This window comes from Dryobates pubescens, chromosome 4 (genome assembly GCF_014839835.1).
Source record: "Dryobates pubescens isolate bDryPub1 chromosome 4, bDryPub1.pri, whole genome shotgun sequence".
Taxonomy (NCBI): Eukaryota; Metazoa; Chordata; class Aves; order Piciformes; family Picidae; genus Dryobates; species Dryobates pubescens.
The window spans coordinates 1819214-1842670 of NC_071615.1; the positions used below are offsets into that span (position 1 = coordinate 1819214).

The 23457-nt window shown below is 62.6% G+C and overlaps 1 protein-coding gene across 1 annotated transcript; it reads right to left on the minus strand.

Moving 5' to 3' along the window:
• Positions 1 to 226: 226 nt before the first annotated feature.
• On the minus strand, positions 227 to 23213 carry MYO15A (myosin XVA). Its single transcript, XM_054180233.1, has 64 exons — positions 20370 to 23213; positions 19364 to 19446; positions 19087 to 19150; positions 18871 to 18980; positions 18575 to 18649; positions 18271 to 18361; positions 18139 to 18144; positions 17696 to 17799; positions 17149 to 17212; positions 16953 to 17066; positions 16648 to 16809; positions 16440 to 16553; positions 16274 to 16332; positions 15821 to 15944; positions 15636 to 15731; positions 15414 to 15545; positions 14867 to 14992; positions 14635 to 14712; positions 14106 to 14260; positions 13924 to 13969; positions 13675 to 13799; positions 13331 to 13448; positions 13077 to 13252; positions 12923 to 13007; positions 12588 to 12641; positions 12345 to 12426; positions 12125 to 12255; positions 11332 to 11427; positions 11006 to 11241; positions 10407 to 10585; positions 10239 to 10311; positions 9863 to 10054; positions 9643 to 9737; positions 9447 to 9535; positions 9235 to 9352; positions 9032 to 9072; positions 8849 to 8912; positions 8600 to 8738; positions 8089 to 8179; positions 7908 to 8004; positions 7528 to 7649; positions 7357 to 7416; positions 7179 to 7254; positions 6945 to 7060; positions 6741 to 6859; positions 6516 to 6657; positions 6161 to 6272; positions 5945 to 6019; positions 5336 to 5541; positions 5130 to 5263; positions 5000 to 5051; positions 4784 to 4856; positions 4508 to 4581; positions 4329 to 4411; positions 4009 to 4139; positions 3790 to 3884; positions 3355 to 3432; positions 3017 to 3113; positions 2782 to 2942; positions 2546 to 2679; positions 2338 to 2471; positions 952 to 1085; positions 532 to 672; positions 227 to 450 (listed from the first exon to the last, which is right to left on the minus strand). The coding sequence occupies exons 1-64, from the start codon at positions 23211 to 23213 to the stop codon at positions 349 to 351; spliced, it is 9579 nt and encodes a 3192-aa protein (XP_054036208.1). The 3' UTR covers positions 227 to 348.
• Between the last annotated feature and the right edge of the window lie 244 nt (positions 23214 to 23457).

Below are 23457 nucleotides of genomic sequence, written 5' to 3' on the forward strand. Positions count from 1 at the left end.
GCTGGGGGAGCCTGGTGCATGGGGGAAAGGGACGCGCGGGAACATGGGGAGACGGAGACGCGAGAGAAACTGAGGCAGCGGGGGAACCAGGGAACAGAGATGGGGAAACTGAGGACTGGGGATGCAGGAAACTGAGGCAGGGGGCTGGGAGAACGGGGGCAGCCCTCCGCAGCACTGAGCGCAGCACAAAACCATGGATGCCGAGTCAGTCCGGGCTCATGGCTGTGTATAAAACCCCAAGTACAACAGCGAGGGGATAGGGGGGGACGGTGGCTGCCAGCCAGGCAGGGGACATCCTGGGATCCACTGTCGCCGGTGGCAGGGGTCCATGGCGGGGTCCTGGTGGGCTCAGAGCAGAGTGATCTCACTGGGCGGCAGCGTAAGCCTCTTCTCCCGAGCGCCCAGCAGCATCTCCATGTGCGCGGCCACCACACGGCACAGCTCCAGACCCTGCCAAGGGGGACACGCTGTATCGCCACCACGGAAATCCCAGCAGGACACTCCCAGAATCCACCCCCGAGTGTCCCCTACCTGCTCCAGCTGGAGCTGGGTGATGCTCTGCGCCAGGAGGTCACCCAGCGTGATCTCCACGTAGGGGTAGCTGGACCCGGCTGTGGGTCGCTGTGTCCGTGTTGACTGAATCTCCTTCAGTGAGAACTTGGCTATGGGCTCCTGGAGGGGGGATGGATGGGGAGGATGGTCCACATACCCCGGGAACACCAGTAAGGGGACTGAGGACCAGAGTGGCTGCTGATGAGAGCAGTATGGGAGCCAGCTATGCAGCTCCACTGCACAGGTGGCCTGCTGGGGCCAGACCTGGGGATCCCATCCCCTGCAGAGAGGGACGTCACCTCTCATCTGCCATCACATCTCATGGGGCCACCTGGCTCTGTCCCTGGAGAAAGAGCAGGGCAAACACGGTACCCGCAGGACCATGAGCCCCCCACCTACATGGGTGTCCTTGCTGAGGAAGGTGAGGCCATTCTGGTTGACAGCCAGGATGCAGGGTGAGACGATGGCATTGTTGCTGCAGCTCTGGATGTAGAAGAAGGATGAGCCAAACATGGGGTAGGCACTCAGCAGCCCTGCAGGGTGGAGGACAAGGTCTCAGCACCATGAATATTGAAATTATTCCAGAATCCCAAGGAACAAGTGATAGGACAAGAGCAAATGGCTTCCAGTTGTGCCAGGGCTGGTTTAGGTTAGACATGAGGAACAATTTCTTCCCTGGAAAGGTTGTCAAGCCCTGGCTCAGGCTACCCAGAGCAGTAGAGGAGTCTCCATCCCTGGAGGGATTGAGGAGCCATGGACATGTGGTGCTGAGGGATGTGGTTGAATAGTGACCTGGCAGTGCTGGGTTAAAGGTTGGATTTGATGATCACTGAAAGGTCTCTTCACCCAAAACAATTCTGATTCTAGATCATACAGAATCAACCAGGTCGGAAGAGACCTCACCCAACCCTATCTAATCAACCAGAGCGTGGCACTGAGTGCCTCATCCAGGCTTTTCTTAAACACCTCCAGGGATGCTGACCCATCTTGCTGGCCCTGCAGCACCCCAGGCTTTGGGCCAGGCCATTAGGGTTCTCCCCACAGAGATGCCACTCAGCAGCAGCATATCCCAGCCAGCATCTCATCTTTGTTGACATCACATCCCTGGCAGCATCGCCTCCTGGGCAGCACCACATCCTCAGCAGCTTTGCATCCTCATTAGCATTCTGTCCTCATTAGGAGGACACAATCAGCATCACATCCCCAGCACCATCGCCCCTCCAGCAGCATCCTGTGAATTCGACTATACACAGAACCAGCCAGGTTGGAAGAGACATCCAAGATCATCAATTCCAACTGATCACCCAACCCTGACTAATCAACCAGACCATGGCACTGAGTGCCTCATCCAGGCTTTTCTTAAATGCCTCCAGGGACATTGACTCCACCACCTCCCTGGGCAGTCAGTTCCAAGGGGCAATCTCTCTGTCTGTAAAGAACTTCATTCTAAGATCAAGCCTAAATTTCACCTGCACAGCTTGAGACTGTGTCCTCTTGTTCTGGTGCTGCTTGCCTGGGAGAAGAGACCAACCCCCACCTGGCTACAGCCTCCCTTCAGGTAGTTGTAGAGAGCAATGAGGTTTCCCCTGAGCCTCCTCTTCTGCAGGCTAAGCAACCCCAGCTCCCTCAGCCTCTCCTCACAGGGCTGTGCTCCAGACCCCTCACCAGCAGCATCATGTCCCCAGCAGCAGCACATCCTCATTAGCACTGTGTCCTCATTAGCACTGCATCCCTAGCAGCATCACCTCCCTGTTACCATCACCTGCCCACTCTGTGCCCACTCACCCAGGAACTGTGCCCTGGCCTGGTGGGCACTGAGGGCCTGGGCTTGCTGCATGTGCTGGGTCACCATGTGGAGCCAGGACTGGGCTTTCAGCAGGCGGAAGAGCTGCGGGGGGATGTAGTCCTGCATCTCCCTCCTGCAAGAAGCCCGAGGTCAGCGTTGGCCAGCGGGTCCCACCCCCCATGGGATGTCCCCCACCGCGGGCCATACGTGGTGGGGGGGTGGTGGTGGTCCTTGGCTCGGTGCTGGAGGGCAGCCAGCTTGGCCACGTGTGGGAAGTGCTGCTCTGCTGGCCTCGCCGGCGGCAGGACGGTGAAGAGCCCCTTGAGGTAGTCAGGGAGAACCTGGGAGGGGACGGAACACAGCCACACGGCTTGGGGACAGGGCACGCTTCGAGGGCGTGGTGTGGAGGCGGTGCCAGGGGTAGCCTGGCAGGGTGGCCAGACCTGGTTGTAGTGGACGGTGACATAGAGCTCGTTGTCGAACTTGAGGGGCTGGCTCCAGACCACACGGCGGCACCAGAAGGTGTAGTTGGTGTCCCTGCGCTCCGTCTCGGCGGCCACGTCCAGGACGTATTCCCGGCGGGTCAGCGGCCGCACGCTCTGCCCTGTGCCACCCAGGGAGCTTCAGCACGGCCACCGCCTGTGTGGCACGGCCACCCCGGCCCCACCAACCCCTCACCTCTCTCGGTCACCACAAAGAGGATGTACTCGTCGAGAGCCTCGGGCTGCTGCAGCCCCATCTCGCAGCACAGCTCCTCGATCACATCCAGAGCCACCTGGGCATGGGGACGGGCAGCTGGGTCGATGCCACATCCCCGTGCTACCAACTGGTCCTGCATTTGGCCTCATGCCATGTAACACCACCCCACCCCCTCCCTGCCAAGAAAAGGGGTCTCCCTTTCCCAGAGGACAAAGTCCCCAACTCAGGGGCAAGGCATCTGCACCCTCAGAGTGCCTACGGCCAGGGGGTCAGCATGAGCCAGGGGGACACCAAATCTGTTGACCCCTCCAACTCACCGAGCAGGTCTTGATCTTGAGGTGCCTCTCGATGCCTCCAGGCAGGAGGAAGAGCTGGCGCTTGGCACTGCGCCCGGCCTGCGTGGTAGGGACGCGCTGGGGTGCAGCAGGGGCTTCCTGCTCACAGCAGGACCCCAATGGACACCCCAGATCCCCAAACTATCTTGCTCATCCTGCCTGGGTGACCCATAATCCCCCCACCCCACGTGCACAGAGCTGCTGCTCCACTGGGATACCCCTGAAAGGGACCCCCAAAGCTACGCCCCTGGAGAGCAGATCCCCCAAAAGAGCACAGACCCACCCCCAGCAAGGGGCCATCAGCTCAGCCCCATGGCACTGTTTGAAGCCCATGGGGTGGGGATCCAAAACCTCCAGGGGGAATCTCAAGCTGGCATCAGACCTGCCCCGTAGGCACCCAGAAGCACTCAGCCTCACCACCATGGCCCTCAGCTCCATGCTGCTGGGGAAGAGGCTGCGGCCTCCGAACTGGAAGGTTTTCCGCAGGTTTTGCTCACAGGCTTTGGCGATGCCTGGCGGGGACAGGGAGCAGGGTGAGGGACGGGGCTGAGCCGGGATGTTGGCTCTGCTAAAGCACCTCTGGCTCCTGGTGTGACCGTGGTGAGTGACCTTCCCCACCCTGCACCCGGCACCCACCCTGGAAAGGCAGCTCCGGGTGGCTGCTGGCGTTCTGCAGGAAGGTGAGGAGGAAGGGCCGGAGCACCTCGGAGCACTTGTAGTAGGCAGCAAGGATGTAGAGCAGCCTCCAGCCCCTCTGGCAGCTGTCCCTGCCAGGAAGAGCCAGGGACAGGCACCCATCAGGTGCAGGGAACAATGCAGCCTGCTTCAAAGGTGGGGTCCCTCAGTCTCCCTCCACCTTTGAGCAGCTCAGCCCAGTCAGGGACACAACTGTCCCCAGTGCCAGCCTCTGCTACCCTGGCTGGAGTGGGCAGTGTGGGTGCAGTGCAGGGACTCACGGCTTGGAGCTGGTGTTGTTGGTGACCTGCTTGATGACCTGGCAGTACAGCTCGTCCCTCAGCACCTCGTGCTCTGCACACAGCTGGGGGACAGGCACAGCTGCCACCCAGCTGCCACCCGGCTGCCACCCTCCTGCCCAGGCCACCCCCAGGACTCACTGCCCCAGGGGGGGATTTACCTTGAGGATGGTGCAGATGGTGTCCAGCTCCGTGTGCCCCCGTGGAGGGTAGTCACCCATGAACTTCATCACAGCTGGGGACAGCAAAGCCACAGGTGAGCCAGCTCAGCCTGTCCCCTCCCCAAGGACATGCTCCTTTGACTTGGGGCAACATCTGGGCACAGGGGCAGTGGCACCAGAGGAGCTAAAGACCACCTGGACCACCCCAACTGCCTTCTCCAAAGGTGGGGATTGCTGTAGGGCAGGGGGACAAGGCGCTTGTGCCCCTCCACCTACCTTGGAATGCCTCAGTGGCCAGCTTGCTGACGCCGCCATCCACGAATTCAATGAGTGACTCCTGGATAGGGATCTGAAGGGGGAGAGGGTCAGCTCCCAGGGACATCCAGAGGGATGGGAGAGAGGTGGAAGGGGAGATCCTGAGCATACCAGGACCCTGGGGGGACAGGGTGATGGCAGGGCAGAGGCACCCCAAAGAAACTTTGTTCTCCGTACCTTGGTGAACGTCAACATCTCCAGCACTTTGTCCTTGGTCCCACAGGAGTCCCTGCAGGAGGGTCAAGGGGACGAGTGGGCAGGGGCATCCCTGCCACGGGGTGTCCCTCTCCCACTGCTGGACACTCACATGGTCCCGTGCCGTGCCACACGGAAATACTGCTGGGCAAAGGCCAGCATGGGGCAGGTGCCTGCTCCGACTGCCAGCTGCTCGCCACCGGCTCCCTCCGGACCCTCCGCGAAGGTGGTGCTGGAAGGGGACACCTGCAGAGCGGGGCGATGGGCACCGGGCACAGCTGGCCCCATGCTGGCAACAGCCCCAGAGCCAGCACCCACCTCGGTTTTCCGGTCCAGCTCCTGGGCCACAGTGGTGGAGGCCACGGCCGCAGCCACGGCCGCCGAAGCTGCCACCTTGCCCTGCTTGTCCCTGGGCTCCTCCTTCCTCTCCGCGGGCAAGTGGACGAAGTCAGGAGCTGCCACGGGCTGCACAAACTCAGTGGGGAAGAGCCCTGACCTGCCATGGATGGCCCCGAACTTCCACCCTGCACCAGGCAGAGGGAGGGGGTGGTCCCAGGCTGACAGTCCTGGGGGTCCCCCCAAAAAAAGCATCTGTCCTGCCCCAGCATCCCCAGCAGGCTCAGGGGGAGGGCCTGGCGGTGGATTTGGGGTGGAAATGGCTGCAGTTTGGCGTTGCTTGAGGTAAAGGCACAGCCCAGAGAGCAAAAAGCCCCCTGTCTGCAGCGGTGTGGGGCAGCACCCAGTGCAGCCCAGGGTGGGAACTGCAGGGCAGCATCCCCCTGCACTGGGTCTATGCCAAAACGAGCCCAAACCATCCTGCTGAGTGGTGAGCGGGGCAGGATCCCACCTGTTGCCCCAGCAGGAGGGGACACAGCTCAGGGTAGTGTGCACACACTGGGGACACAAGAGGGACAGTGTGGCACTCACCAAAATCCTGGGTGCCTGTCTTCAGCTCCTCCAGGTACATCACCTTCTTGCGGACCACGCAGCCATAGTAGTGGTCTGTGAGGACATCATGGCGCATCACAGGATGTAAGGCCAGGGCATGGTGACCTCTGAGGCCAGTGAAGCCACCAGTCCTGCCATCCCTGTGCCCCCCACTTGAAGGTTTTTGGGCAGGGGGGACGGTGGGGAGCTGTTCACCTCTCTCGTGATGCTTCAGTGGCTGCAGGTGAATGATGTCCCCTTTGTGGAAGCTGAGCTGCCTCCCGTCCTCTGGGCTGTAGCTCCTCACAGCCACCACGTACTGGGAGTCCTGGACACAAGGGGGACTGGCACAGTTTGTGCACCCATGCACCCCCACACCCCAAGCAGCACAGGGACTTCAAGCACCCCACAGCCGCTGGACCACTCCAGGCTGTCTCTCTTCGACTCCTCCTCACCCCAGGCATGGTCCCATTTACAGGGTGCCCTCCACTGCCTACCCCCAACCCTGCCAAACGCGGACACACAGGCGGAGTCCAGCCTCCAGGACATGTCCCAAGCAGCCCCCCCACACCTTCCTGAGCTCTGTGATGAAGTGGTCGACCATGGCCTTGACCTGGGGGGCTTTGGGGGAGAAGAGGATGAGCTTCTCGCTGCGTAGGTTGAACTCCAGCATGTTCCTGGACGGGGTGGTCACGAACAGCACATCGGCATAGCTGGGGCAGGGTGAGGGCAGGCTGAAACTTGCAACACTCACAGCACCCATCCCAGCCCCAGCACCTGGGCTCCTCGCCCCTACCTGTATGCCCGCAGCACCCGCAGCTGCTCCCCAGGGACGTTGGTGCCCTTCACCAGCCGCAGCAGCTTGATGCCAGTGTGGGACACGGCCAGAATCTGCACGCCTGTGCCCACGCTGCCCTGTGGGCCAGGACACTGCCTCAGCTGGGGGGACACAAGGGGGTGGTGCCCCTCACATGGACCTGCTCTGTGGCCAGACCCTCACCGTGGCAGGGAAGAGGCGAGAGAAATAAACCTCACAGCCGTCCCTGGCCGCGGCGATGATCTCCCTCTTGACACTCTCAGTGGCCACGGGGCTGAAAGAGTCCAGTTTGTTTTCAGCTGTGGGGAGAAATATCCCCTGGTGAGTGTCTAGGAGTGGCTGGGGGTGTGAGACCCTTTGGTTTGGGCCCCTCCAAAGTGTGAGGCGCAGCCTAGGAGCAGCAGGGATGCAGGTTACCAAAGAGGGATTTCAGGCGGAGCCTCTCCTCCTGGCTGATCCGGATGCAGGTGTTGGAGAGGGTGTCACTGAAGATCTGGAGAAGGGGTAAGGAGCAGTGGGGCAGCCAGGGCAGGGAAGATACCCCAGCTCCTGGGGCACCTTCAGAGGGGCTCTGGGGCTAGCTTGGGGGCCTTACCTGCCGGAAGATGAGGTCAAGCAGCAGTGGGTTGTTGATGCTGTCCTTGGGGTAGAAAACCTGCCAGGAGGGAAAGCGGTGTGGCACCCCCAGCACCACCCACTCCACAGCGCCCTGGCTCATCAAAGAGCACTGTGACAGCCTCCTGTCCCCCTGTGCCCCGCCCCACACCTCTTTGCGGATGTAGATTCTCCAGGGCACGTTGTGGTAGGTGTAGAAGTCCTCGCTGCAGCTCCGGTGCAGCTGGGTCTGGACCTGCTGGCCCTCGGATGGCAGCTCCCGCGAGACAGAGACTGCAAAGGGACAAAGCCCTGCGTGTCCCTGGGGGGGGACCACCAACAGCCCCTCCCCATACCGGCAAACTGAGGCACGAGGGGGCCAGCTGTGGGGCAGGGAGGGTTTAGCAGGGCACAAAGGCTGTCCTATGAGGATGCTCTGCAGCTGAATATGCTCCTGGCAGCATTAAGCATCACCCAGTGCCACCTGGGAGGAGGAGGAGGTACCCCACTCTCCTCTGGCCACCCCAATGCCACAGTGCTGCCATGTGATACCTGGGGGCCTCGTGGCTGCCAGATGCCCTGACGGTGCTCGCAGCTGGTACCTGCTGCTGGTGACCGGCTTCACTGTGGCCACCAGCTCCTTGGGCCCCTGCAAGACAGAAAGCGTGCTGTGGCCAGGGCTGGTGGCTCCCCCAAGCCTGGCATGGGGGACATGGGGTGGCTGCATTCATACCCCAGCTGCTGGCACCTGGGCTGCCGAGAGCTGCTCCTTCAGTATCTGCATGGCTTCCTCATGGGGGTCCAGCTTCTTCCCAAAGAGCTTGCTGCAGAGACAGCACCACACATCACCTGCAACACCTTGGCATCACCTCAACCCTGGCATCACTTCCATCCCGACATTGCCTGGACCCCCAGCATCACCTGCACCCCAGCATAATCTACACACTGGCATTGGCATTGCCTGTATCCCAGAATCACACAGGTTGGAAGGGACTCCAAAGATCGTGTGGATGAACCTTCCCCCTGACATCACCTGCCCCACAGCATCACCTGTACCCTGGTATCACCTGCACCTTGTCCTCTCCTGCATGCTGACATCACCTGCACCCCAGCATCATCTACACCCCAGCATCCTCTTCACCCTGGCATCTCCTGCATCCTGGCACCACCTGCACCCTGGCATCTGGGCTGGCACCTGCAGACAAGAGATGCCTGCAGCCCTGCCGGAGGGCTGGGGTGGGTACCTGGGGGGCTGGGAGCCGCGTGGGGCGGGCTGGCACTGCCGGATGATGTTGCGGATGTCATGCGTGGGCCGCGGGAAGTGCTCCGAGTTGAGCCGGGAATTCCGCACCAGCTCGCCCGGCCACTGCCGGCCCACGGGTGCTGCGGGGCCAAGCACGTGGATATGGGGGCCCGGCCACTGCCCCCACACCTTGGGCACAGTTTGGTGCCACGAGCCCCCGGTGCCACCTCCTGGCACTGGGGACCCTTACCAGGTTTCTGCGAGTAGGGCCGGGGCTGGGCGGGACGTGCCGGTGTCCCTTCCGCTGCTCTGCCCTGCAAGGGACACCGCGCCGTGAGCACCCAGCCCCCGCTAGCTGCCCCCACACCCCGGGAGAGCTGCGCCACAGCCGAGGCTGGGCAGGGCTTGGACCTCCCGGTCCTGCCCCACTGACCAGGGACTGAGGTGGCCGCGGGGACGGGGCTGGCTCTGCACCTATGAGAGCAAAGCGGGAGAGCTCAGCATCCTGCAGCCCCACACTGGTGCTGGGTGCAGGATGCTGGGTACCGGGGTGTCCCTCACACCAAGGACCGAGGATCAGGTTGGGAAACCAAGGCAGGGAGCTAGGCTGGGCTGCAGGATGCTCAGGGCTCTCACCCCTTGGCTGACGTGTGTCCGGGGGGGCGCTCCGCTGGCTGTCACCACCACTGTCCCCACCTCCCACGCCGCCTCCTCCTTTCATCCTCTGTGAGATGGCAGCTGGCTTCTCCAGCTCCTGGGGGACAGGCATCAGGGGATGCAGGCCAAGCCACCTATACCCCCAAAATGCTGGACCCCCTCTGCCTCGGGCAGTGGATTGCTCCTCTCACCCCATTGCCATAGGAGAGCACAGGGTCAAAGAGGCTGTCCAGGTATCGGTCCAGACCCTTCTGGGTGCGTGGCTCTCCAAATTCCCCTTCTGCTGGAAGACAAAGAGGGATGAGCTGGGGCTGGGGGGGGGCCTCACCAGCATGGCAGAGCTTCACCAGCAGCAGCTCCAGCGGGTTGTGTGGGATGATGCCCTACCGTGGGGGTGATAGGGCTCGGTGGATGGCAGCGTGGGGGCTTTCACAGCTGGGGGAGGAGGCACTTCATCCAAATCAAAACCATGTCCCAGCATCCTGAGGAGAGGACATCCTCACTGAACACCCAGCGCCAGCCAGATTCCCTCCCAGGATCTCGACCCCTGCCTCTGCCAGCACCCATCCAGCTGGTGCTTTCCTGCCATCCCTGCCCGGGTACCTACGCCCGGCTGTCCCTGCTGTGTCTCTCAGCCCCCTCCCACGCGACGAGGAAGCAGGACTTCTGCTTGGGGAAGCCTCGCAGCAGCTCCAGGTCGGAGATGAGGTCCAGGACATAGTCATGGCCAGCCAGCTCAGCCCACTGGGCACCTGCCTTCATGGCCACAGACCAGCCACGCCAGCCCTCCACCAGCCCCCTGCCAACAGCAGGATGCTGAGGATGGGCATTGGCTGGCAGTGATGCCCTGGCTCTGCAGGGACACCCTGCCCATAAGCTGAGGATTCCAGCTTCCAGATCTTGGGGTCACCCAAAATGGCCCCAGTGTGCTGCTGTGCCCCACGCTTGAGCCCTGGGTGGGAGGGTGTCAAGCTGCTGGGTACCTGTGCTTCAGGACATCCCCTGCCAGGTCCTCGCCTGTGCTCCAGGAGTGGACAGGGCAGGAGAACTGGTCACCTGGGGAGGGACAGGCGGCGATTGGCATGGGCAGGAGTGGCAGGGTGGCCAAACTGGGACTGAGCCTCACTCTCTCTGTGCCCCCAGCCCCGCACCATTGAAGCAGTGGAGGTCCAGTGCCATGCTGGCTTGCCGCCGGTTCGCCGTCCACTCCAGCAGCGAGGGCGGGAAGGTGCGGGCAGCGGCGGTGCCCAGCTGCGAGCGTGCCATGGCCTGCATCAGCTTGCGCTGGCACACCGGCTTGTAGCCAGCGAAGGCGTAGTCAGAGACAAACCTGTGGGGAAGAGAGGATGCTGCAGGAGGAACCCTGGCAACATCCCTGGGCACATGCCAGGCTGGCACTGTAGAAGGACTGAGAGTATCCCTGGAAGGATCTGGACAGTATCTTGGGCGTGTGTGCCAGGCTGGGCCCAGGAACCATGGAGGGACCTCTAAGCATCCTAGCAGGATCTGGGTAGCATCCTTGGCATATCTACCAAGACAGCCCAAGGGATCCTGGAGACATTTGAGCATATTCCCTGGGTATGTGTGCCAGGCTGGCCCAAATGGAACTGAAGGGACCCGGTAGGACCTGGACAGCATCCTCAGACACATATGCCAGGCAGTGTGCCCCAGCAGCATGCCCAGGCACGAGCGCCAGGCTATCCCCGAGGTTCCCAGCCATTCCCAGCCCCAGCCCCCAGCCCCGGCTCACTTGAGCAGGTACTTGTCGAAGGCAGCCGAGGGGGGAAAGGCACTGAGGCAGGCGGCCAGCAGCAGCCAGCCCCGCTCCTCGTTGTTGACGTTGGTGTTACGCCAGACCTGGTTGGCAGCTTGTGCCAGGAGCTCGTCCCGCAGCCCTGGCACCGACAGCCCCTTCTGCACGATGTAGTTGCCAAAGAGGGTCTCCTGTGCGCCGCCCAGCCCTGGGTCCCCCATGAACCGCAGGATCTGCAATGGGGACGGCAAGGTCCTCCCTCCAGCTCTGGGCATGGAGCAGGTAGAGGACCAGGGTGCTGGGCCCTGTGCCATCTCACCTACCAGCTGGAAGACGCTGAGTGCCTCATGGCACAGATCCTCATCCAGCCGGGTGAGTGGGGCCGTCAGCGGGGCTGTCAGCATCCCGAACGCTGGTTCCTGTGGTCACACCAGCACCCGTGGCTACCTGGGCCCCTGGGACAGCCTCAGGCCGTGAGGAACCAGCCCTACAGTCCTGAGCATGGTGTTGATGCTGGATGGGGACTATGGGGCTGCAAAGGGTTGGGGTGCAGGATGGGGCAGTGGGGGAGGGATGGGGGTCAGGCTGTGCTGGCAGCACCAGAGATGCAGGCACCTCGGTGAGGCTGAGAGCAGAATCCAGCCCCAGTGCCCTCCAGGATGCCAAGGACTGAGAAGCACATGGCAAAAACAGAGGGTGAAGAGAAGGAGGAAGGGAACAAAGCGACCAGAGCTGGGGCTGGGGTCCCGGGAGCAAAGCGACCTGGTGTCCCGCCCCAGCGTTTTCGGATCTACCCCGCGTCGGGCGTCCAGCAGGGCTCGGCGGGTCTCTCTCCAGCAACCTCAGCGGGGTTCCCCCGGCTTCTGGAGACGACAGGAACCCGCGGAGAGGGAGGGAGGCGGCAGCCAGCTCCCTGCAGCACCACAGCCACCCCAGATCCAGCCCCTCTCACACCCCGTGGCACCCCCGGGGCCGAAGCCGGGGCAGAGCCCGGTGGGAGGGTGTGGATGGGGAGCCGCGGCAGAGACCCTGAACCTAACCATGCAGCCACGAGCGGGGTGCCGAGGACTCCCCAAAACCTGGGCCACGGTGGCTGGGCCACGGTGCCCACCTTACCTGGAAGTGGACCCGCACGTACTTGGCCATGGGGTAGTCGTTGATGTCGAGCGGGAGGGTGAGCTGCGAGTCGGGTATCAGCGGCGGTGGAGGAACGAGAACCACGCAGCCGTCGTTCACCCCCCGGGAGGCTACGGCACAGCGGGCAGCTACGGCATGACCGTGGGGAGGGGGACAAGGGGCTGGGAGTGATGCTGGTAGCCGTGCAGGACCTGCTCACCTACAGCAGCCTCCAGCAGCCCCATCAGCTCTGCTGGGATCTCCAGGTGGGTGACGTCCACCACCTCTCTCCTTGTCAGCTCCTGCCGGCGCAGCGCAGGGTCGCACTCCCTCACCACACTGCTCTCTGCCCCAGCACCCGCGGGTGCCTTGGCTGGCAGCACGGGGATGGGCGAGCACATGGCAGGGAGAAGAGTGACAGGGTGTGGGCTACCACCAGTACCACCCCCACACACCCCCTTACCTGCTTCACCCTCTCCTTCTCCTCCTCTGCCCGCCGGCGGGCATCCTCCTTCCTCTGCAAGCAGAGCAGCCACACTGAGCCCCGCCACTGGGAGGGAGACCAGGAGGCAGCAGGACTTCTCTGGGCTGCTATTGCCTCCCCCCGCCCTGCCCAGCATCGCCAGGTTTTCACCCCAAAGAGGTGACACGGGGCACGGAAGAGATGATGGCGATGAGGTCTGGCGGGGCTCAGGGGCTTGGCGTGCTTCTATGCCCTCTGCAGACCCATCACTGAGCATGCAGCAGGGTGGGGGTGGGCACCCTGGACCCCTCTGGTGTGTGCCAGCCCCACCTCACCTTGAGGTACCGCCGACGGTTCACGTAGATGTGCACCAGCGACCTGAACTTGATGAGCGTGCGCCGCATGCGCCGGTACCGCTGCCTGCAGGAGGGCACCTGTCATCCTCTGCCACCCACCACTGGCCACCCACCACCTCCCTAGGACCCCCACCTGGCCAGGTAGCCCCGCGCCCGGGTCTGCAGGAGGACGATCTTTCGGCGGAGGGAGCGGAAGCGTCGCTTGATGAAGAAGGTGCGGGCGTAGCGCTGGAGCGTGAGCGCGGCCAGGTGGTGGGCACGGGACCGCTTGCCCTCCAGCGCCTGGTACAGCTGCTCCTTCAGGAAGAGCTGGGAAGCGGGACGACACCATGAGCCCCCCCCGCCTCGGGCGGCCTCTCCCATGGCATCAGCTGCCCAGGGTGGTACCTTGGTGACGCCGACATAGTACATGTTGGGGTCGACGGGGCAGAGATTCCTCAGCATCTCCACGCAGTTGGCCCCGTTGGGAATGATGCTGGACCACATGTCAACAAGGCAGCGGTACCTGGGCGAGCCCACGGCACCGTCACTGTGTGGGACCCCACCAGCACTGCACAGCCCCTCCCCGTGGCGATGGGCACCACTCCTGGGGAAGCAGCTTGCTGTGCACCAAAGCAGGGAGCTCCCGGTGGGGCAAACACAGGAGAAAATGCTGCCCCCCGAAACACCCACGAGCTCTGTGGTCTCCCCTCACCAAGATGGTGGTTCCCAACCCACAGACCCCCAGCCACCTGTCTATGAAGACGAGGAAGGGGATCCGGATGGGGAAGCCTTCCTTGCGGATGCGGATGGTCTCTAGGATCCCTGAGTACCGCAGCTGGCTGCTGACCAGGTCAGCCTCGAAGAGCCCTGGCTCCTGGTGAGGAGATGGAGGGAAGTGTTTCATGGACATGCAGGCAGACACCTGCCCACTGTGCTCCCTCTGCCAGTGAGGGTTGGCAACACAGCCACGGGCAGCAGAGCCCCAGGCCAGCTCTCACCTTCTTGTTGTTGGGTTTGATACAGCGCACGAAGAAAGGGTTGCACCTACATTGGAGAGATGTCGTTAGCCACAGGGGACAGGGGACAAAGCCAGCCTGGCCACCCCAGGCATGGCTCCAGCTGTCACCCTGCTCCCACCAGCCCAGGGTATGGCCTGGCTGCCCACCCTGCCCATCCTGACCTCTCCATCTTTTCCACCAGCTCCAGGAGCGACTGCTGGAACCGGGCTGCCACGGTGGGGGCCTTGTACCGCCGGGTCCTGGTGCTGCTCCTCCTGACCAGGCTCCTCTGCCGGGCCAAAACCTGGGCATGGCCGAAGAAGAGGTTGGCCACCACCTTGGGGAGATGGAAAGGGTTAGGGAGTAGGAAGATGGTCAGGATGATACAGCAGTCCTGGCTTCTCTTCCCAGCCCTAAGCAAGTGGAATTCTCTATTTGCAGCTGGATTCCCCAGATGGAGATGGCAATGAGGATGTGGAAGCACAAGAGCAGCCCACATGTCCACTTGTGCCAATGTTCCAGGGTCAAAGCCCAGTGGACCTCACAGGAAGAGAGCATAGAGTGGAAATGGAGGCATCCTCTGCTCCTTGTTCTCCTGGGCTTCAGCAGCCACAGGGGAACATGCTTGAGGACATGAAAAGCGGCGACTATGGACGGGAGCTATCCATGTCTGGTGCTCCCCAGCAGAAGTGAGATCAGGCAGGGCCCTACCTTGGTCCTGCTGCTGAGGAACAGGTCCAGCACATCCTGACGGACCTGGTCATAGTTTTTATCCAAGAACTTGTGAACCTGACAAAGAGGAAAACCTTGTGGTGTAAAGTCTGATGGTGTGGCATGGGGAGGAGAGCAGCTCCAGGCTGGACCCCCTGATGCAGGATCAACCCCATGAACCTCCTCTTTAACCCTCCTTAAAACACTAGGTGGGTCTCTCATTGCCACATACCTGGTAGGTCACCTTCCCTGCATAGTGCTTGATGGTGAACTCAGGGAGGGGCATCTTTGGCTTGGTGTACAGTGGGTTTGTCCCATGGTGGTAATGACACTTCTGGAGGAAGGTGTGGTCGGTGGCCTAGGGATGGATGTGGATGTGAGACATGGGTCAGGCAGTTCAGCAGCCCCAGAGGTGCAGGCACTGGGATGGGGATGCCTGGACAACTGGCTAGACCCTGTTCTCTACCACCCAGCAGCTGTATGGCCATGGGCATCTGCTGCTCTGTGCCCCAGTTTCCCATCAGCAGAGAAGGTACAACCACCCCTCCCTCTTTTACAAGGCATCTAGGAAGTGATTCCTACAAAAACAAGTCCCCTGGGGGAAGCTGCACCAGTCTGGGACCTCCTGGAGCTTGTCCAGCCTGGAGAAACACAGGGGCTCTCCCAGGTTGTCCAGGACAGCCCAGGATCAGAGCAGGCCTGGGCCATAGCATCACCCTGGGCACGATGAACGTTTGGTGCTGTCATCCTCCTCACCCCAACACTGGGCAGCCTCTCACCTGGGGGAAGCAGCTCTGGTCATCGAGGATGCGGAGGATGCCGTAGGGCTTCTGGGAGATGAGGTCGATGCAGGGCTGGTTGTCACTGAAGGGGATCTCCTTCCACTCAATCTGCTCCCGGATGTACTCCTCCTGTGGGGCCAGCACTCGGTTAGCTCCACATTCCCAGCCCCACAGCAGTGCTTGGTACAGGACAGAGCCCAGCACCACTCCCTAGCCCACCTGCTCCTCCTGGAAAACGATCTTGTTGAAGAAGAACTGCAGGTACTCATTGGCATAGTTGATGCATAGTTGCTCAAAGCTATTGAAGCTGAGGTCCTGCAAGAAGAAGAGGTCATAGAACTTGAGACCCCACAGCCCTAGGTGCTGGCAGATGCAGGGATGGAGCTGGGATGGATCCTGCTCACCTCAAAGCCGTAGATGTCCAGGATAGCGATGGAGAGGGCCTCCTGCCGTGGGTACACCAGCTTGTTGATGCGGTCTGTGAGCCAGCCAAAGAGCAGGGAGTAGAGGGTCTTGGCAATAGCATCCCTGGAAAGGGGTGAGAGAAGCAAAGCACTGAGTTCCAGCATGGTACAGCATGGCACAGCATGGCACACATCCCCCCCACCAGAGCCAGAAGCCATCACAGCCCTGCACTGTGAACAGAGCATCCTTCCCACCAGAGCCAGAAGCCATCACAGCCAGAATCCACTGCAGCCAGAAGCCATCACAGCCACACATTGTGATCAGGGCAGCCTTTGAGGCTTCAGTTTTAACCACCAAAGAGTCTTATCTGTGCCTGGTATCTCATCTTTCACCCTGCCCCTGAGGACTGGGGACCAGACACCCACCCCTGTACAGCCTCCACTTCCCTCTACCTGGCATCCACGGCACTTTCAACAGTCAGGGGGGTAAAAATCTTCTCCCGTTGCGTTTCCTGTTTGAGGAGCACAAAACCAAGGGTGAGATGGAGCTTTAGCAATGCTGCTATGGCCTCCAGGGACTGGGAACCCTTCTCCCTGTCTGTAGCCCCTCTGCACTCACCGTCACCTTGAAGGTGATGGCTTTCTGGAGGCCCTCAGGGGACACCTGCAGAAGCTCAGCCACAGTCAGGATCTCGGAGGCGCTCACCACGGTGGCAATTTCCTGGCAGTCTGTCTGTGGGACACGAGGGGTGGGCGAGGGGCTGTGGTGCCACCCAATCCACTGCACCCCTAACCAGGCCTAAAGAGTGTGGCTTGGCTTGGGGTACCTCATATTTTTCAAAGTAGACGTTGCCCAAGTGGAGAACAGAGGAGAGGATCCTGAAGATGCTGTTCTGCTCCTCCACAGTGAAGCTCAGCACCTCCATGGTGTTGAGCAGCCGATGGAAGTCCTCCGCATCGTCCTTGCCGGGAATCTCACAGTTCCCACCCTGGAATGATCCCCATCGGTGCCATCAGTGTGTACCCAGGGGTGCTGGGAGGACACCCTGGCCTGAGCACCCTTCCCCATCCACAGTGCTTTCCAGGAGGACTCAGGACGCAGCCGAGGGGAGGCCGGCAGGGGCCGGGCTACCTGGTTCAGGTAGTAGTAGGTCTCGGCGCCTTGCAGGCAGTAGCGCTGGCGCTGCTGGGTGGGCAGCCCTGCCAGCATCTCGTAGAAGATGTGGTAGTTGCGCTCAGTCTTGGCCTAGAGAGCAGAGGACTGAGCTGGAGTGGTGAAGGGGGCAGCGTGGTGGGGGGCAGAGCTGAGGACCCCCCTCACCACCCACCTGGAAGACCACACGGGACTTCTCCAGCAGGTACTGCGAGGTTATGGCACCGCAGATCAGGCCTCTGCAGGGGTGAGATTGGGCAGCTGGTTGGCAACCTGGGCAAGGGCTGGGGCTGTGCCACCCCCACAATGCCTATTCCTGTCCCAGTGATGCCCTTAGCACAGGTTCCTGGTCCCCTGGTGCTTCCCACCATGGATGCATGGCCAGGCAGAGGTGCCCACACCCAGCTCCTCAGCAAGGGCTGGAGCTGCTGAACCCCAGGGTAATACAGGGACAGAGACAGAGACCAGGAGCAGGCAGGGTGCTAGCCGGGGCACAGCATCCCTGCCCCTACCCCAGAGACAGCAAACACTGCAGGGTCCTCAGGTAACATTGCCTTTGCTCCACCAAAGTTTGTCCCTACAAGTGTCCCCGTGGCTGTTTCACTTCAGAGCCAAGGGGCAAGGACAGCGAGACTGGGAGCTGGGCTGGGCAGCCCTGGGACAGGGGAGGGGACACACAGGGCAGGTGAGGACCGGCGCCTGTGCGCCTTGGCATGACTTACTCGTCCAGGAAGATTTCCACGAACTTCCCAAACCTGCTGGAATTGTCATTCCTCACGGTTTTGGCATTGCCAAAGGATTCCAGCAAGGGGGTCGCCTCCAGAATCTGCCGTGGCAAAGGGGAGAGCCAAGGAGTCAGCTTGGGCACTCCAGCACCACACAGGCTGTCCCCCTGACAGGGAGACTCCCCTCGTGACATTACCAACCATGCCACCCTCATTGCCACCTCCCGCCACACACAGACACCCATGGGTGCCAAAGTTCAAGGTGTGTGCCACAGCCAGATGGCACAAGGATGCTGGAGAGCACAAGAACCCCATGCACATGCAAGCACCAAGCTCCTGCCCCCTATCCCCGCTGTGCCCCCATGGCTGGGGTGACATGACAGAGATGCCACCGTGATGCCACCCTTGAACTGTCCCAGCCCATATATCCCTCTCAGTACCTCTAGCTGCCGTGGCCCGAGGGGAAGCATGGGGACAAGGAGAGAGTGTGAGCAGGGGATGGAGGGTTGTGCAGCATGTTGGGACAGATGCCCAAGGGGAAGGGAAGCGATGTGCCCAGGGCAGCAGCCTACCTGTGGGGCACTGCTGCGTTTCTGGCTGACGGCTGCCAGGAAGCGCAGGATCAGCTTGGTGGCTTCAGTCTTCCCTGAGCCACTCTCCCCACTGAAACACAGAGCAGGGACATAGCCAGGGCCATCACCAGCTGAGCAGGCAACGTGTGCCACCCCAAACACACCTAGCACCCCATCCCCAGAGACACCCACCAGCCCCATGGCTGGGCCAGGCTGGCAGCAGCATCCTGCCACCAGCAATTAGGTCAGTGGTGAGTAGGGGCTGTCCTGGAGGGGGTCACACCTGAGGCCAGCCATGTCTCACCTGATGACAATGCACTGGTTGTGTTTGGCATCCATCACTTTGGAGTAGGCGACGCTGGCAATGGCAAAGAGGTGCCTAGGGAGGGGGGAAGGAGAGGTGGGCTGGGGAGGCTACACCGGAGGGGCACAGGGACGCTCATTTCACCCCCAGCGTCACTGCACCACACCAACATCTTGTGGCTGAGTGTCCCTGGGTGTCTGGGACTGCCTGAGAGGTGCTGTAGGACCCAGGGGTGGGTGATGGTTGTGTGGGTGGGATGACCCTGCCCCCTCAAGCTGTGACACCCCAGTACTCACGGGGGGTTCTCGCCCAGGGCTCTGCTTTCGTACTGCAGCACCTGCTCGGTGCCGTAGATGTTGTAGAGCCGGTAGGGGTTCACTGACACCAGGATGCTGCCGATGTAGGTCTGTGGGAGTGGGAGGTTTGGGGCTGTAAGTTCTTGGAAGGCCATGACTGCCCTGAAGACCCTGCACTCGGGGTACCTGAGGGATGCCAGCCACCCCTGAGCTTACATAGATGAGCTGCCGCTCGAAGCGCGTCCGGATGTTGCTCAGCACTGCGGCCTCCTGGAGGTCCCTGTCACGGAGCAGAGGCTGTTAGGGGGTAGCAGTGGGACAGGAGATGTCTGCCACCCCTGAGCCTGTCCCCAGCACCTCCGGCCCTGGGAGGCTGAAGAGGTCCCCATGTTCAGATGGGATGGGAGCAGTGGGGTGCACAGAGATGCTGCAGCCTCATCAGGTCCTGTGGTGCTGGGTCACAGTGGGTGGTGAAAGGGATGGGGACACTCACTCCAGCTGGGTCATGTCCTCCAGCCCATCCTCTTCTTTTGGCTCATGGTACCGCATGATGGGCAGGCTGCACAACGACTGCATCTGCAGGGAGCAATCCAGCAAACTTCATCAAGGCAGGGCAGTGCCAACACCTTCCAACATCCCACCCAACCACCACTGCCACCCCAAACCCACAATCTGTGTCTCCAAACCAGAGAGCTCACAGCCAGGGACCTTGGGCAAGCACGACAGGTCCCCTGGCAAGTGTCATTTATCAGGGAAAGCAGCAGGGGCTGGAAATAAGGATATGGAGCCACCAAGGGGGACATGGAACTGCCAGGGTATCCTTGGGGACTGTCTCTGGAAAGGCTGATCCCAAAAAGCTCTGTTCCCATTTGCTGTGGGGAGGGCAAAACAGGCAAAGGTGGCTGTGCCAGCCCCACTGCAACACTCCACAGGTCACCTGTACCCCCACAGGGACTTGAAAGGAGTGGGCAATGGGGATTCCAGGGCAAGGCTGGCACATCTGGGGAGCTGGTAGAAGGGCTCTGTGGTGGAGGCCATGGGGCTGGAGGCTGCTCCTCACAGCCATGCACAGAGGTGGCACAGAGCGGATGGCACACAGGAGCCCAAGCTGGCAGGCAGCCAGGCGGTGGGCAGGAAAGCAGACACCTGCCAGGTCAGCATGCCACCTGCGCCTGCCCCTGCCCCAGATCAGGTCTCAGTGTTTCCATACACCAGAGTCAAGTGTCCCCAAAGGGGCCATGCATGGGGGGAACACACAACGGGCTGCCACCACCCCCCTACAGCCTGCCCCCAAAGCAATTCCCCTCCCCAGCACTCAGTGCACCCACAGCCACTTACCCCCCACCTTGAGCACTGCAAAGCCCCCAGCACTGGTGGCTTTGTGCCCCAGTGAGCCAGCAGCCATCCCCAACGTGCCATCCCCATCCCTCCAGCTGCTGCCTCGCCCCCCAGCTCTGTCCCAGCACTGTCACCCACGGTGATCTCCCCGCTGGCATTACCTTGCTGCGCCAGGGCTCTTTGGTGCCCAGGTACCTGTCCGCCCAGGGGTGCCTGTCCCGCCAGCCACTGCCCGCTGGCGAGCGCTGGCACAAGTACCGGCTGATGTCGACTCCTCTCTGGCTCGCCCACCGCCGGCTGCCACGCTGGGTGGGCTGCCGGAGAAGACCCTGCTCGGTCGTCCAGGTGTCGGGCATCTCCCGCACCCGCACGACGTGCTGCTTGGACCAGTGCTGCTTGTACATGCGGGACGCCCTCCGGAAGGAGCCCAACCTCTGCACCTGCGGCGTCACCACCGCGTAGCGTCCCGCGCCCTCCTCCCCGGCCACCCCATCACCCTCCATGGCCTCCACAGGACCCAGGGCACGGATGCTGGGGCGGGGGGCAGCTGGAGAGCCGGGGGCTCGGCTGTGGGGTGCTGGGAAAGCGGCACGGCGCTGCGGTGAGGGGCTGCGGTTGCCGCGTCGGGTCGAGGAGAGGATGGGGCGCCCGGTGTCAGCCCAGCCCCGGCGCCCCGCCGGTGGGCTCGGGGGTCTGCGGGTGCTCCCATCCCGTAGGGAGGGGCGTGGGGGTGAGGAGGGCGAGCGGGTGGAGGGATGGCGGGTGGGTGGTGAGGGGGCTTTGGCAGAGGCCATGCTCCCCACAATCAGCGAAGCCAAGGATTTTCCCACGGAGCGCCTCAGGGAGGGGCTGCGTCCCCCCGTTTCGGCTGGAGATGGCCTCGCCGCGGGGGGGTGCGGGGTCATCCCAGCGAGGGGCTTCCCGATGCGCTGGATGAAGGTTTTGGGAGTGCCAGGAGCAGAGCTAGGCGGAGGGGGCACTCCAGTGGGACCCCGCGAGGCACCCTGCCAGGGGGACAGCTCCTCATCCCACGAGGGACCAGGGTGGCCAAGGCGACGGCTGCCAGGGCGCGATGCCGGTGTCAGGAAGGGGTTCCTCTGTAACGGCTTCACTGCCTTGGTGGGGGGCTCGGGAAGCCGGGGCCAGGCCTGAGGGAGTGGCAGCCCGGGGGGGCTGCTCCGCCGTGATGGCCGCGGAGAAAAGGGTCTCCCTGACCCTGATATGGGCACCCCTAAACGCCTCCCCACCGGCCCCGCCGAGCGGGGGGCAGCCGGTGCAGGGTTGCGGGGTTCGAGGGCAAACCGCTGGAAGCTGTCCCCGAGGGAGGGGGATCGCCGCAGCCCCTCGCCCCGCATGCTGCCGGGGCGCTGCCGGGCTGGCGGGGGTGACGAGGAGCGGCCAGGGTTGGCGAAGGGGTTGCGGAGCGATGGCTGCCGGGGAGGTGGGGAGGGGTCCCTGGCTGGAGATGCTCTTGGCTGGGGATCGCGGCCAGAGCGTCTGTAAGAGGGCTGGGGGGTGCGTAGGGGGCGGCTGGAGGGCTGTGAGAGGGACCGCTGGAGGAATTGCCCCAAAGGGCTCCCAAACGCCCGCGCCGCCGAAACTCGGCGTCCTAGGGGTGCCGCGGGGCTGGGGGCTGCTCCCGCCCGTGGTGGCTCGTACTCATCGTAGTCATCCTCGTCATGACCAGCGGGCAGGTGGGGAGACGGCAGGAGGGGGACATCCAGGCGGTCTCTGCCAAAAAGCTTAACCTGGGGTCGGGGGAAGAGCCTGAATTTCCTGTTGAGGGAGAGCTTGGAGGAGAGCGTCTCCCGCATGCCCCGGAGGGAGGAGGTATTGAGGACGGAAAAAGGATACTCTCCCTCCTCCTCCGCCTCTTCCTCCCACTCCTCAGGCTCCTCAGCCTCAGCGATCTCCTCCAGGCCCAGGGCATAGGGGTTGCATGAGGACTGGGCGTGCGGTGCCCACCCCCCTTCGCTGTACTGGATGCGATGCTCGGGGTACTCATCCCCCAGGTACTCCCCAGCAAGGGGTTCCTCAAAGTCCTCGTAGGGGTCCCCCCCATAGCCAAAGGGCCTCGCTGCCTCCTCACCATACTCCGGGTCACTGCTGTAAGGGTCGTAGAGGGCAAGGGAGGACCTGCCCCCGAGTGGTTCCTCATCTTCGTGGTTCATGTAGCCGTAGGGGGGCCCCGGGGGGTCATCCTCCTCCCAGCCGCCCCCATAGAAGCCGTAATCCTCCTCTGTTTCATAGCCAGGGTAGTCAGTGTAGGGGGTCGGCCCAGTGTCCTCGAAGCCATACCCTGCCGAGTAGGCTGGACTTTGGACATAGCCTTCCTCCTCCTCAGAGTAGCCATTTTGGGGGCCATAGTCTCCATCCTCCTCCTCGGCATAGCCATGCCACGGGCCGTAGGATCCTTCCTCCTCAGCATAGCCACGCCGGGGGCCGTAGGCTCCATCTTCCTTCTTGGCGTACCCGCGGCGGGAGCCATAGGCTCCATCCCGGCGGCCGTGGGCTCCATCCTGCTCGGCCCAGCCGTAGCGCGGCGCGGGCGGCTCCGCTGGGGCGCGCTGGGAGCCGCGGCGGGACGGGCGCCGCGCCATGCTGCCCTGCCGCTTCTGGCTCTGGCGCACGCTGCCGGGGGCCGAGAGCCTGCTGCTGACAGGGATATGCTTCATGTTGGCCCGGTGCCTGAGGATCTCGTCTTCCGCGGGGAACGGCAGCTTCCTGGCACCGATACGGGAGAGCCAGGCCGCGTCAGTCGCCCGGCCTCCGGTCAGCTTCCCGCGCCGGGAGAGCACCTTCCTGGCCAGCCAGCCCGTGGCGGCGGCCGCCTTGCTCAGCACCCGCGCCCGGGGCTTGAATTTCCTCTCGGGGCGCCGTCGGAAGAGGGATTCTCCGTTCTCGGCCTCCTGCCCGCCCCGCCGCTGCAGCAAGGATGGCTTCGACGGCGGGGAGCTGGCGGCTGCCTCCTTCCGCTTCTTGCCCACCTGCTTGAAGCGAACCATCAGGTTGGAGGTGGACTTGAGCACCGCCTTGTTTTTCTTCTTCTTCTTCCTCTTGGTGCTGTGCTTCTGCAGCCCCCAGAAGAAGCGGGAGGTGTTCTTGAACTGCCCCTTCTTGGGCCGCGGCAGCCCCAGCTTCTTGAAGCCCAGGAAGAGCTTCGAGGCACTGCGGAGGTTCTGCTTTGTCCGGGCCTTTGGCGCTGGTTCCTCCTCCACTGCCTGCTCTTCCTCCTCCTCAGGGGGAACG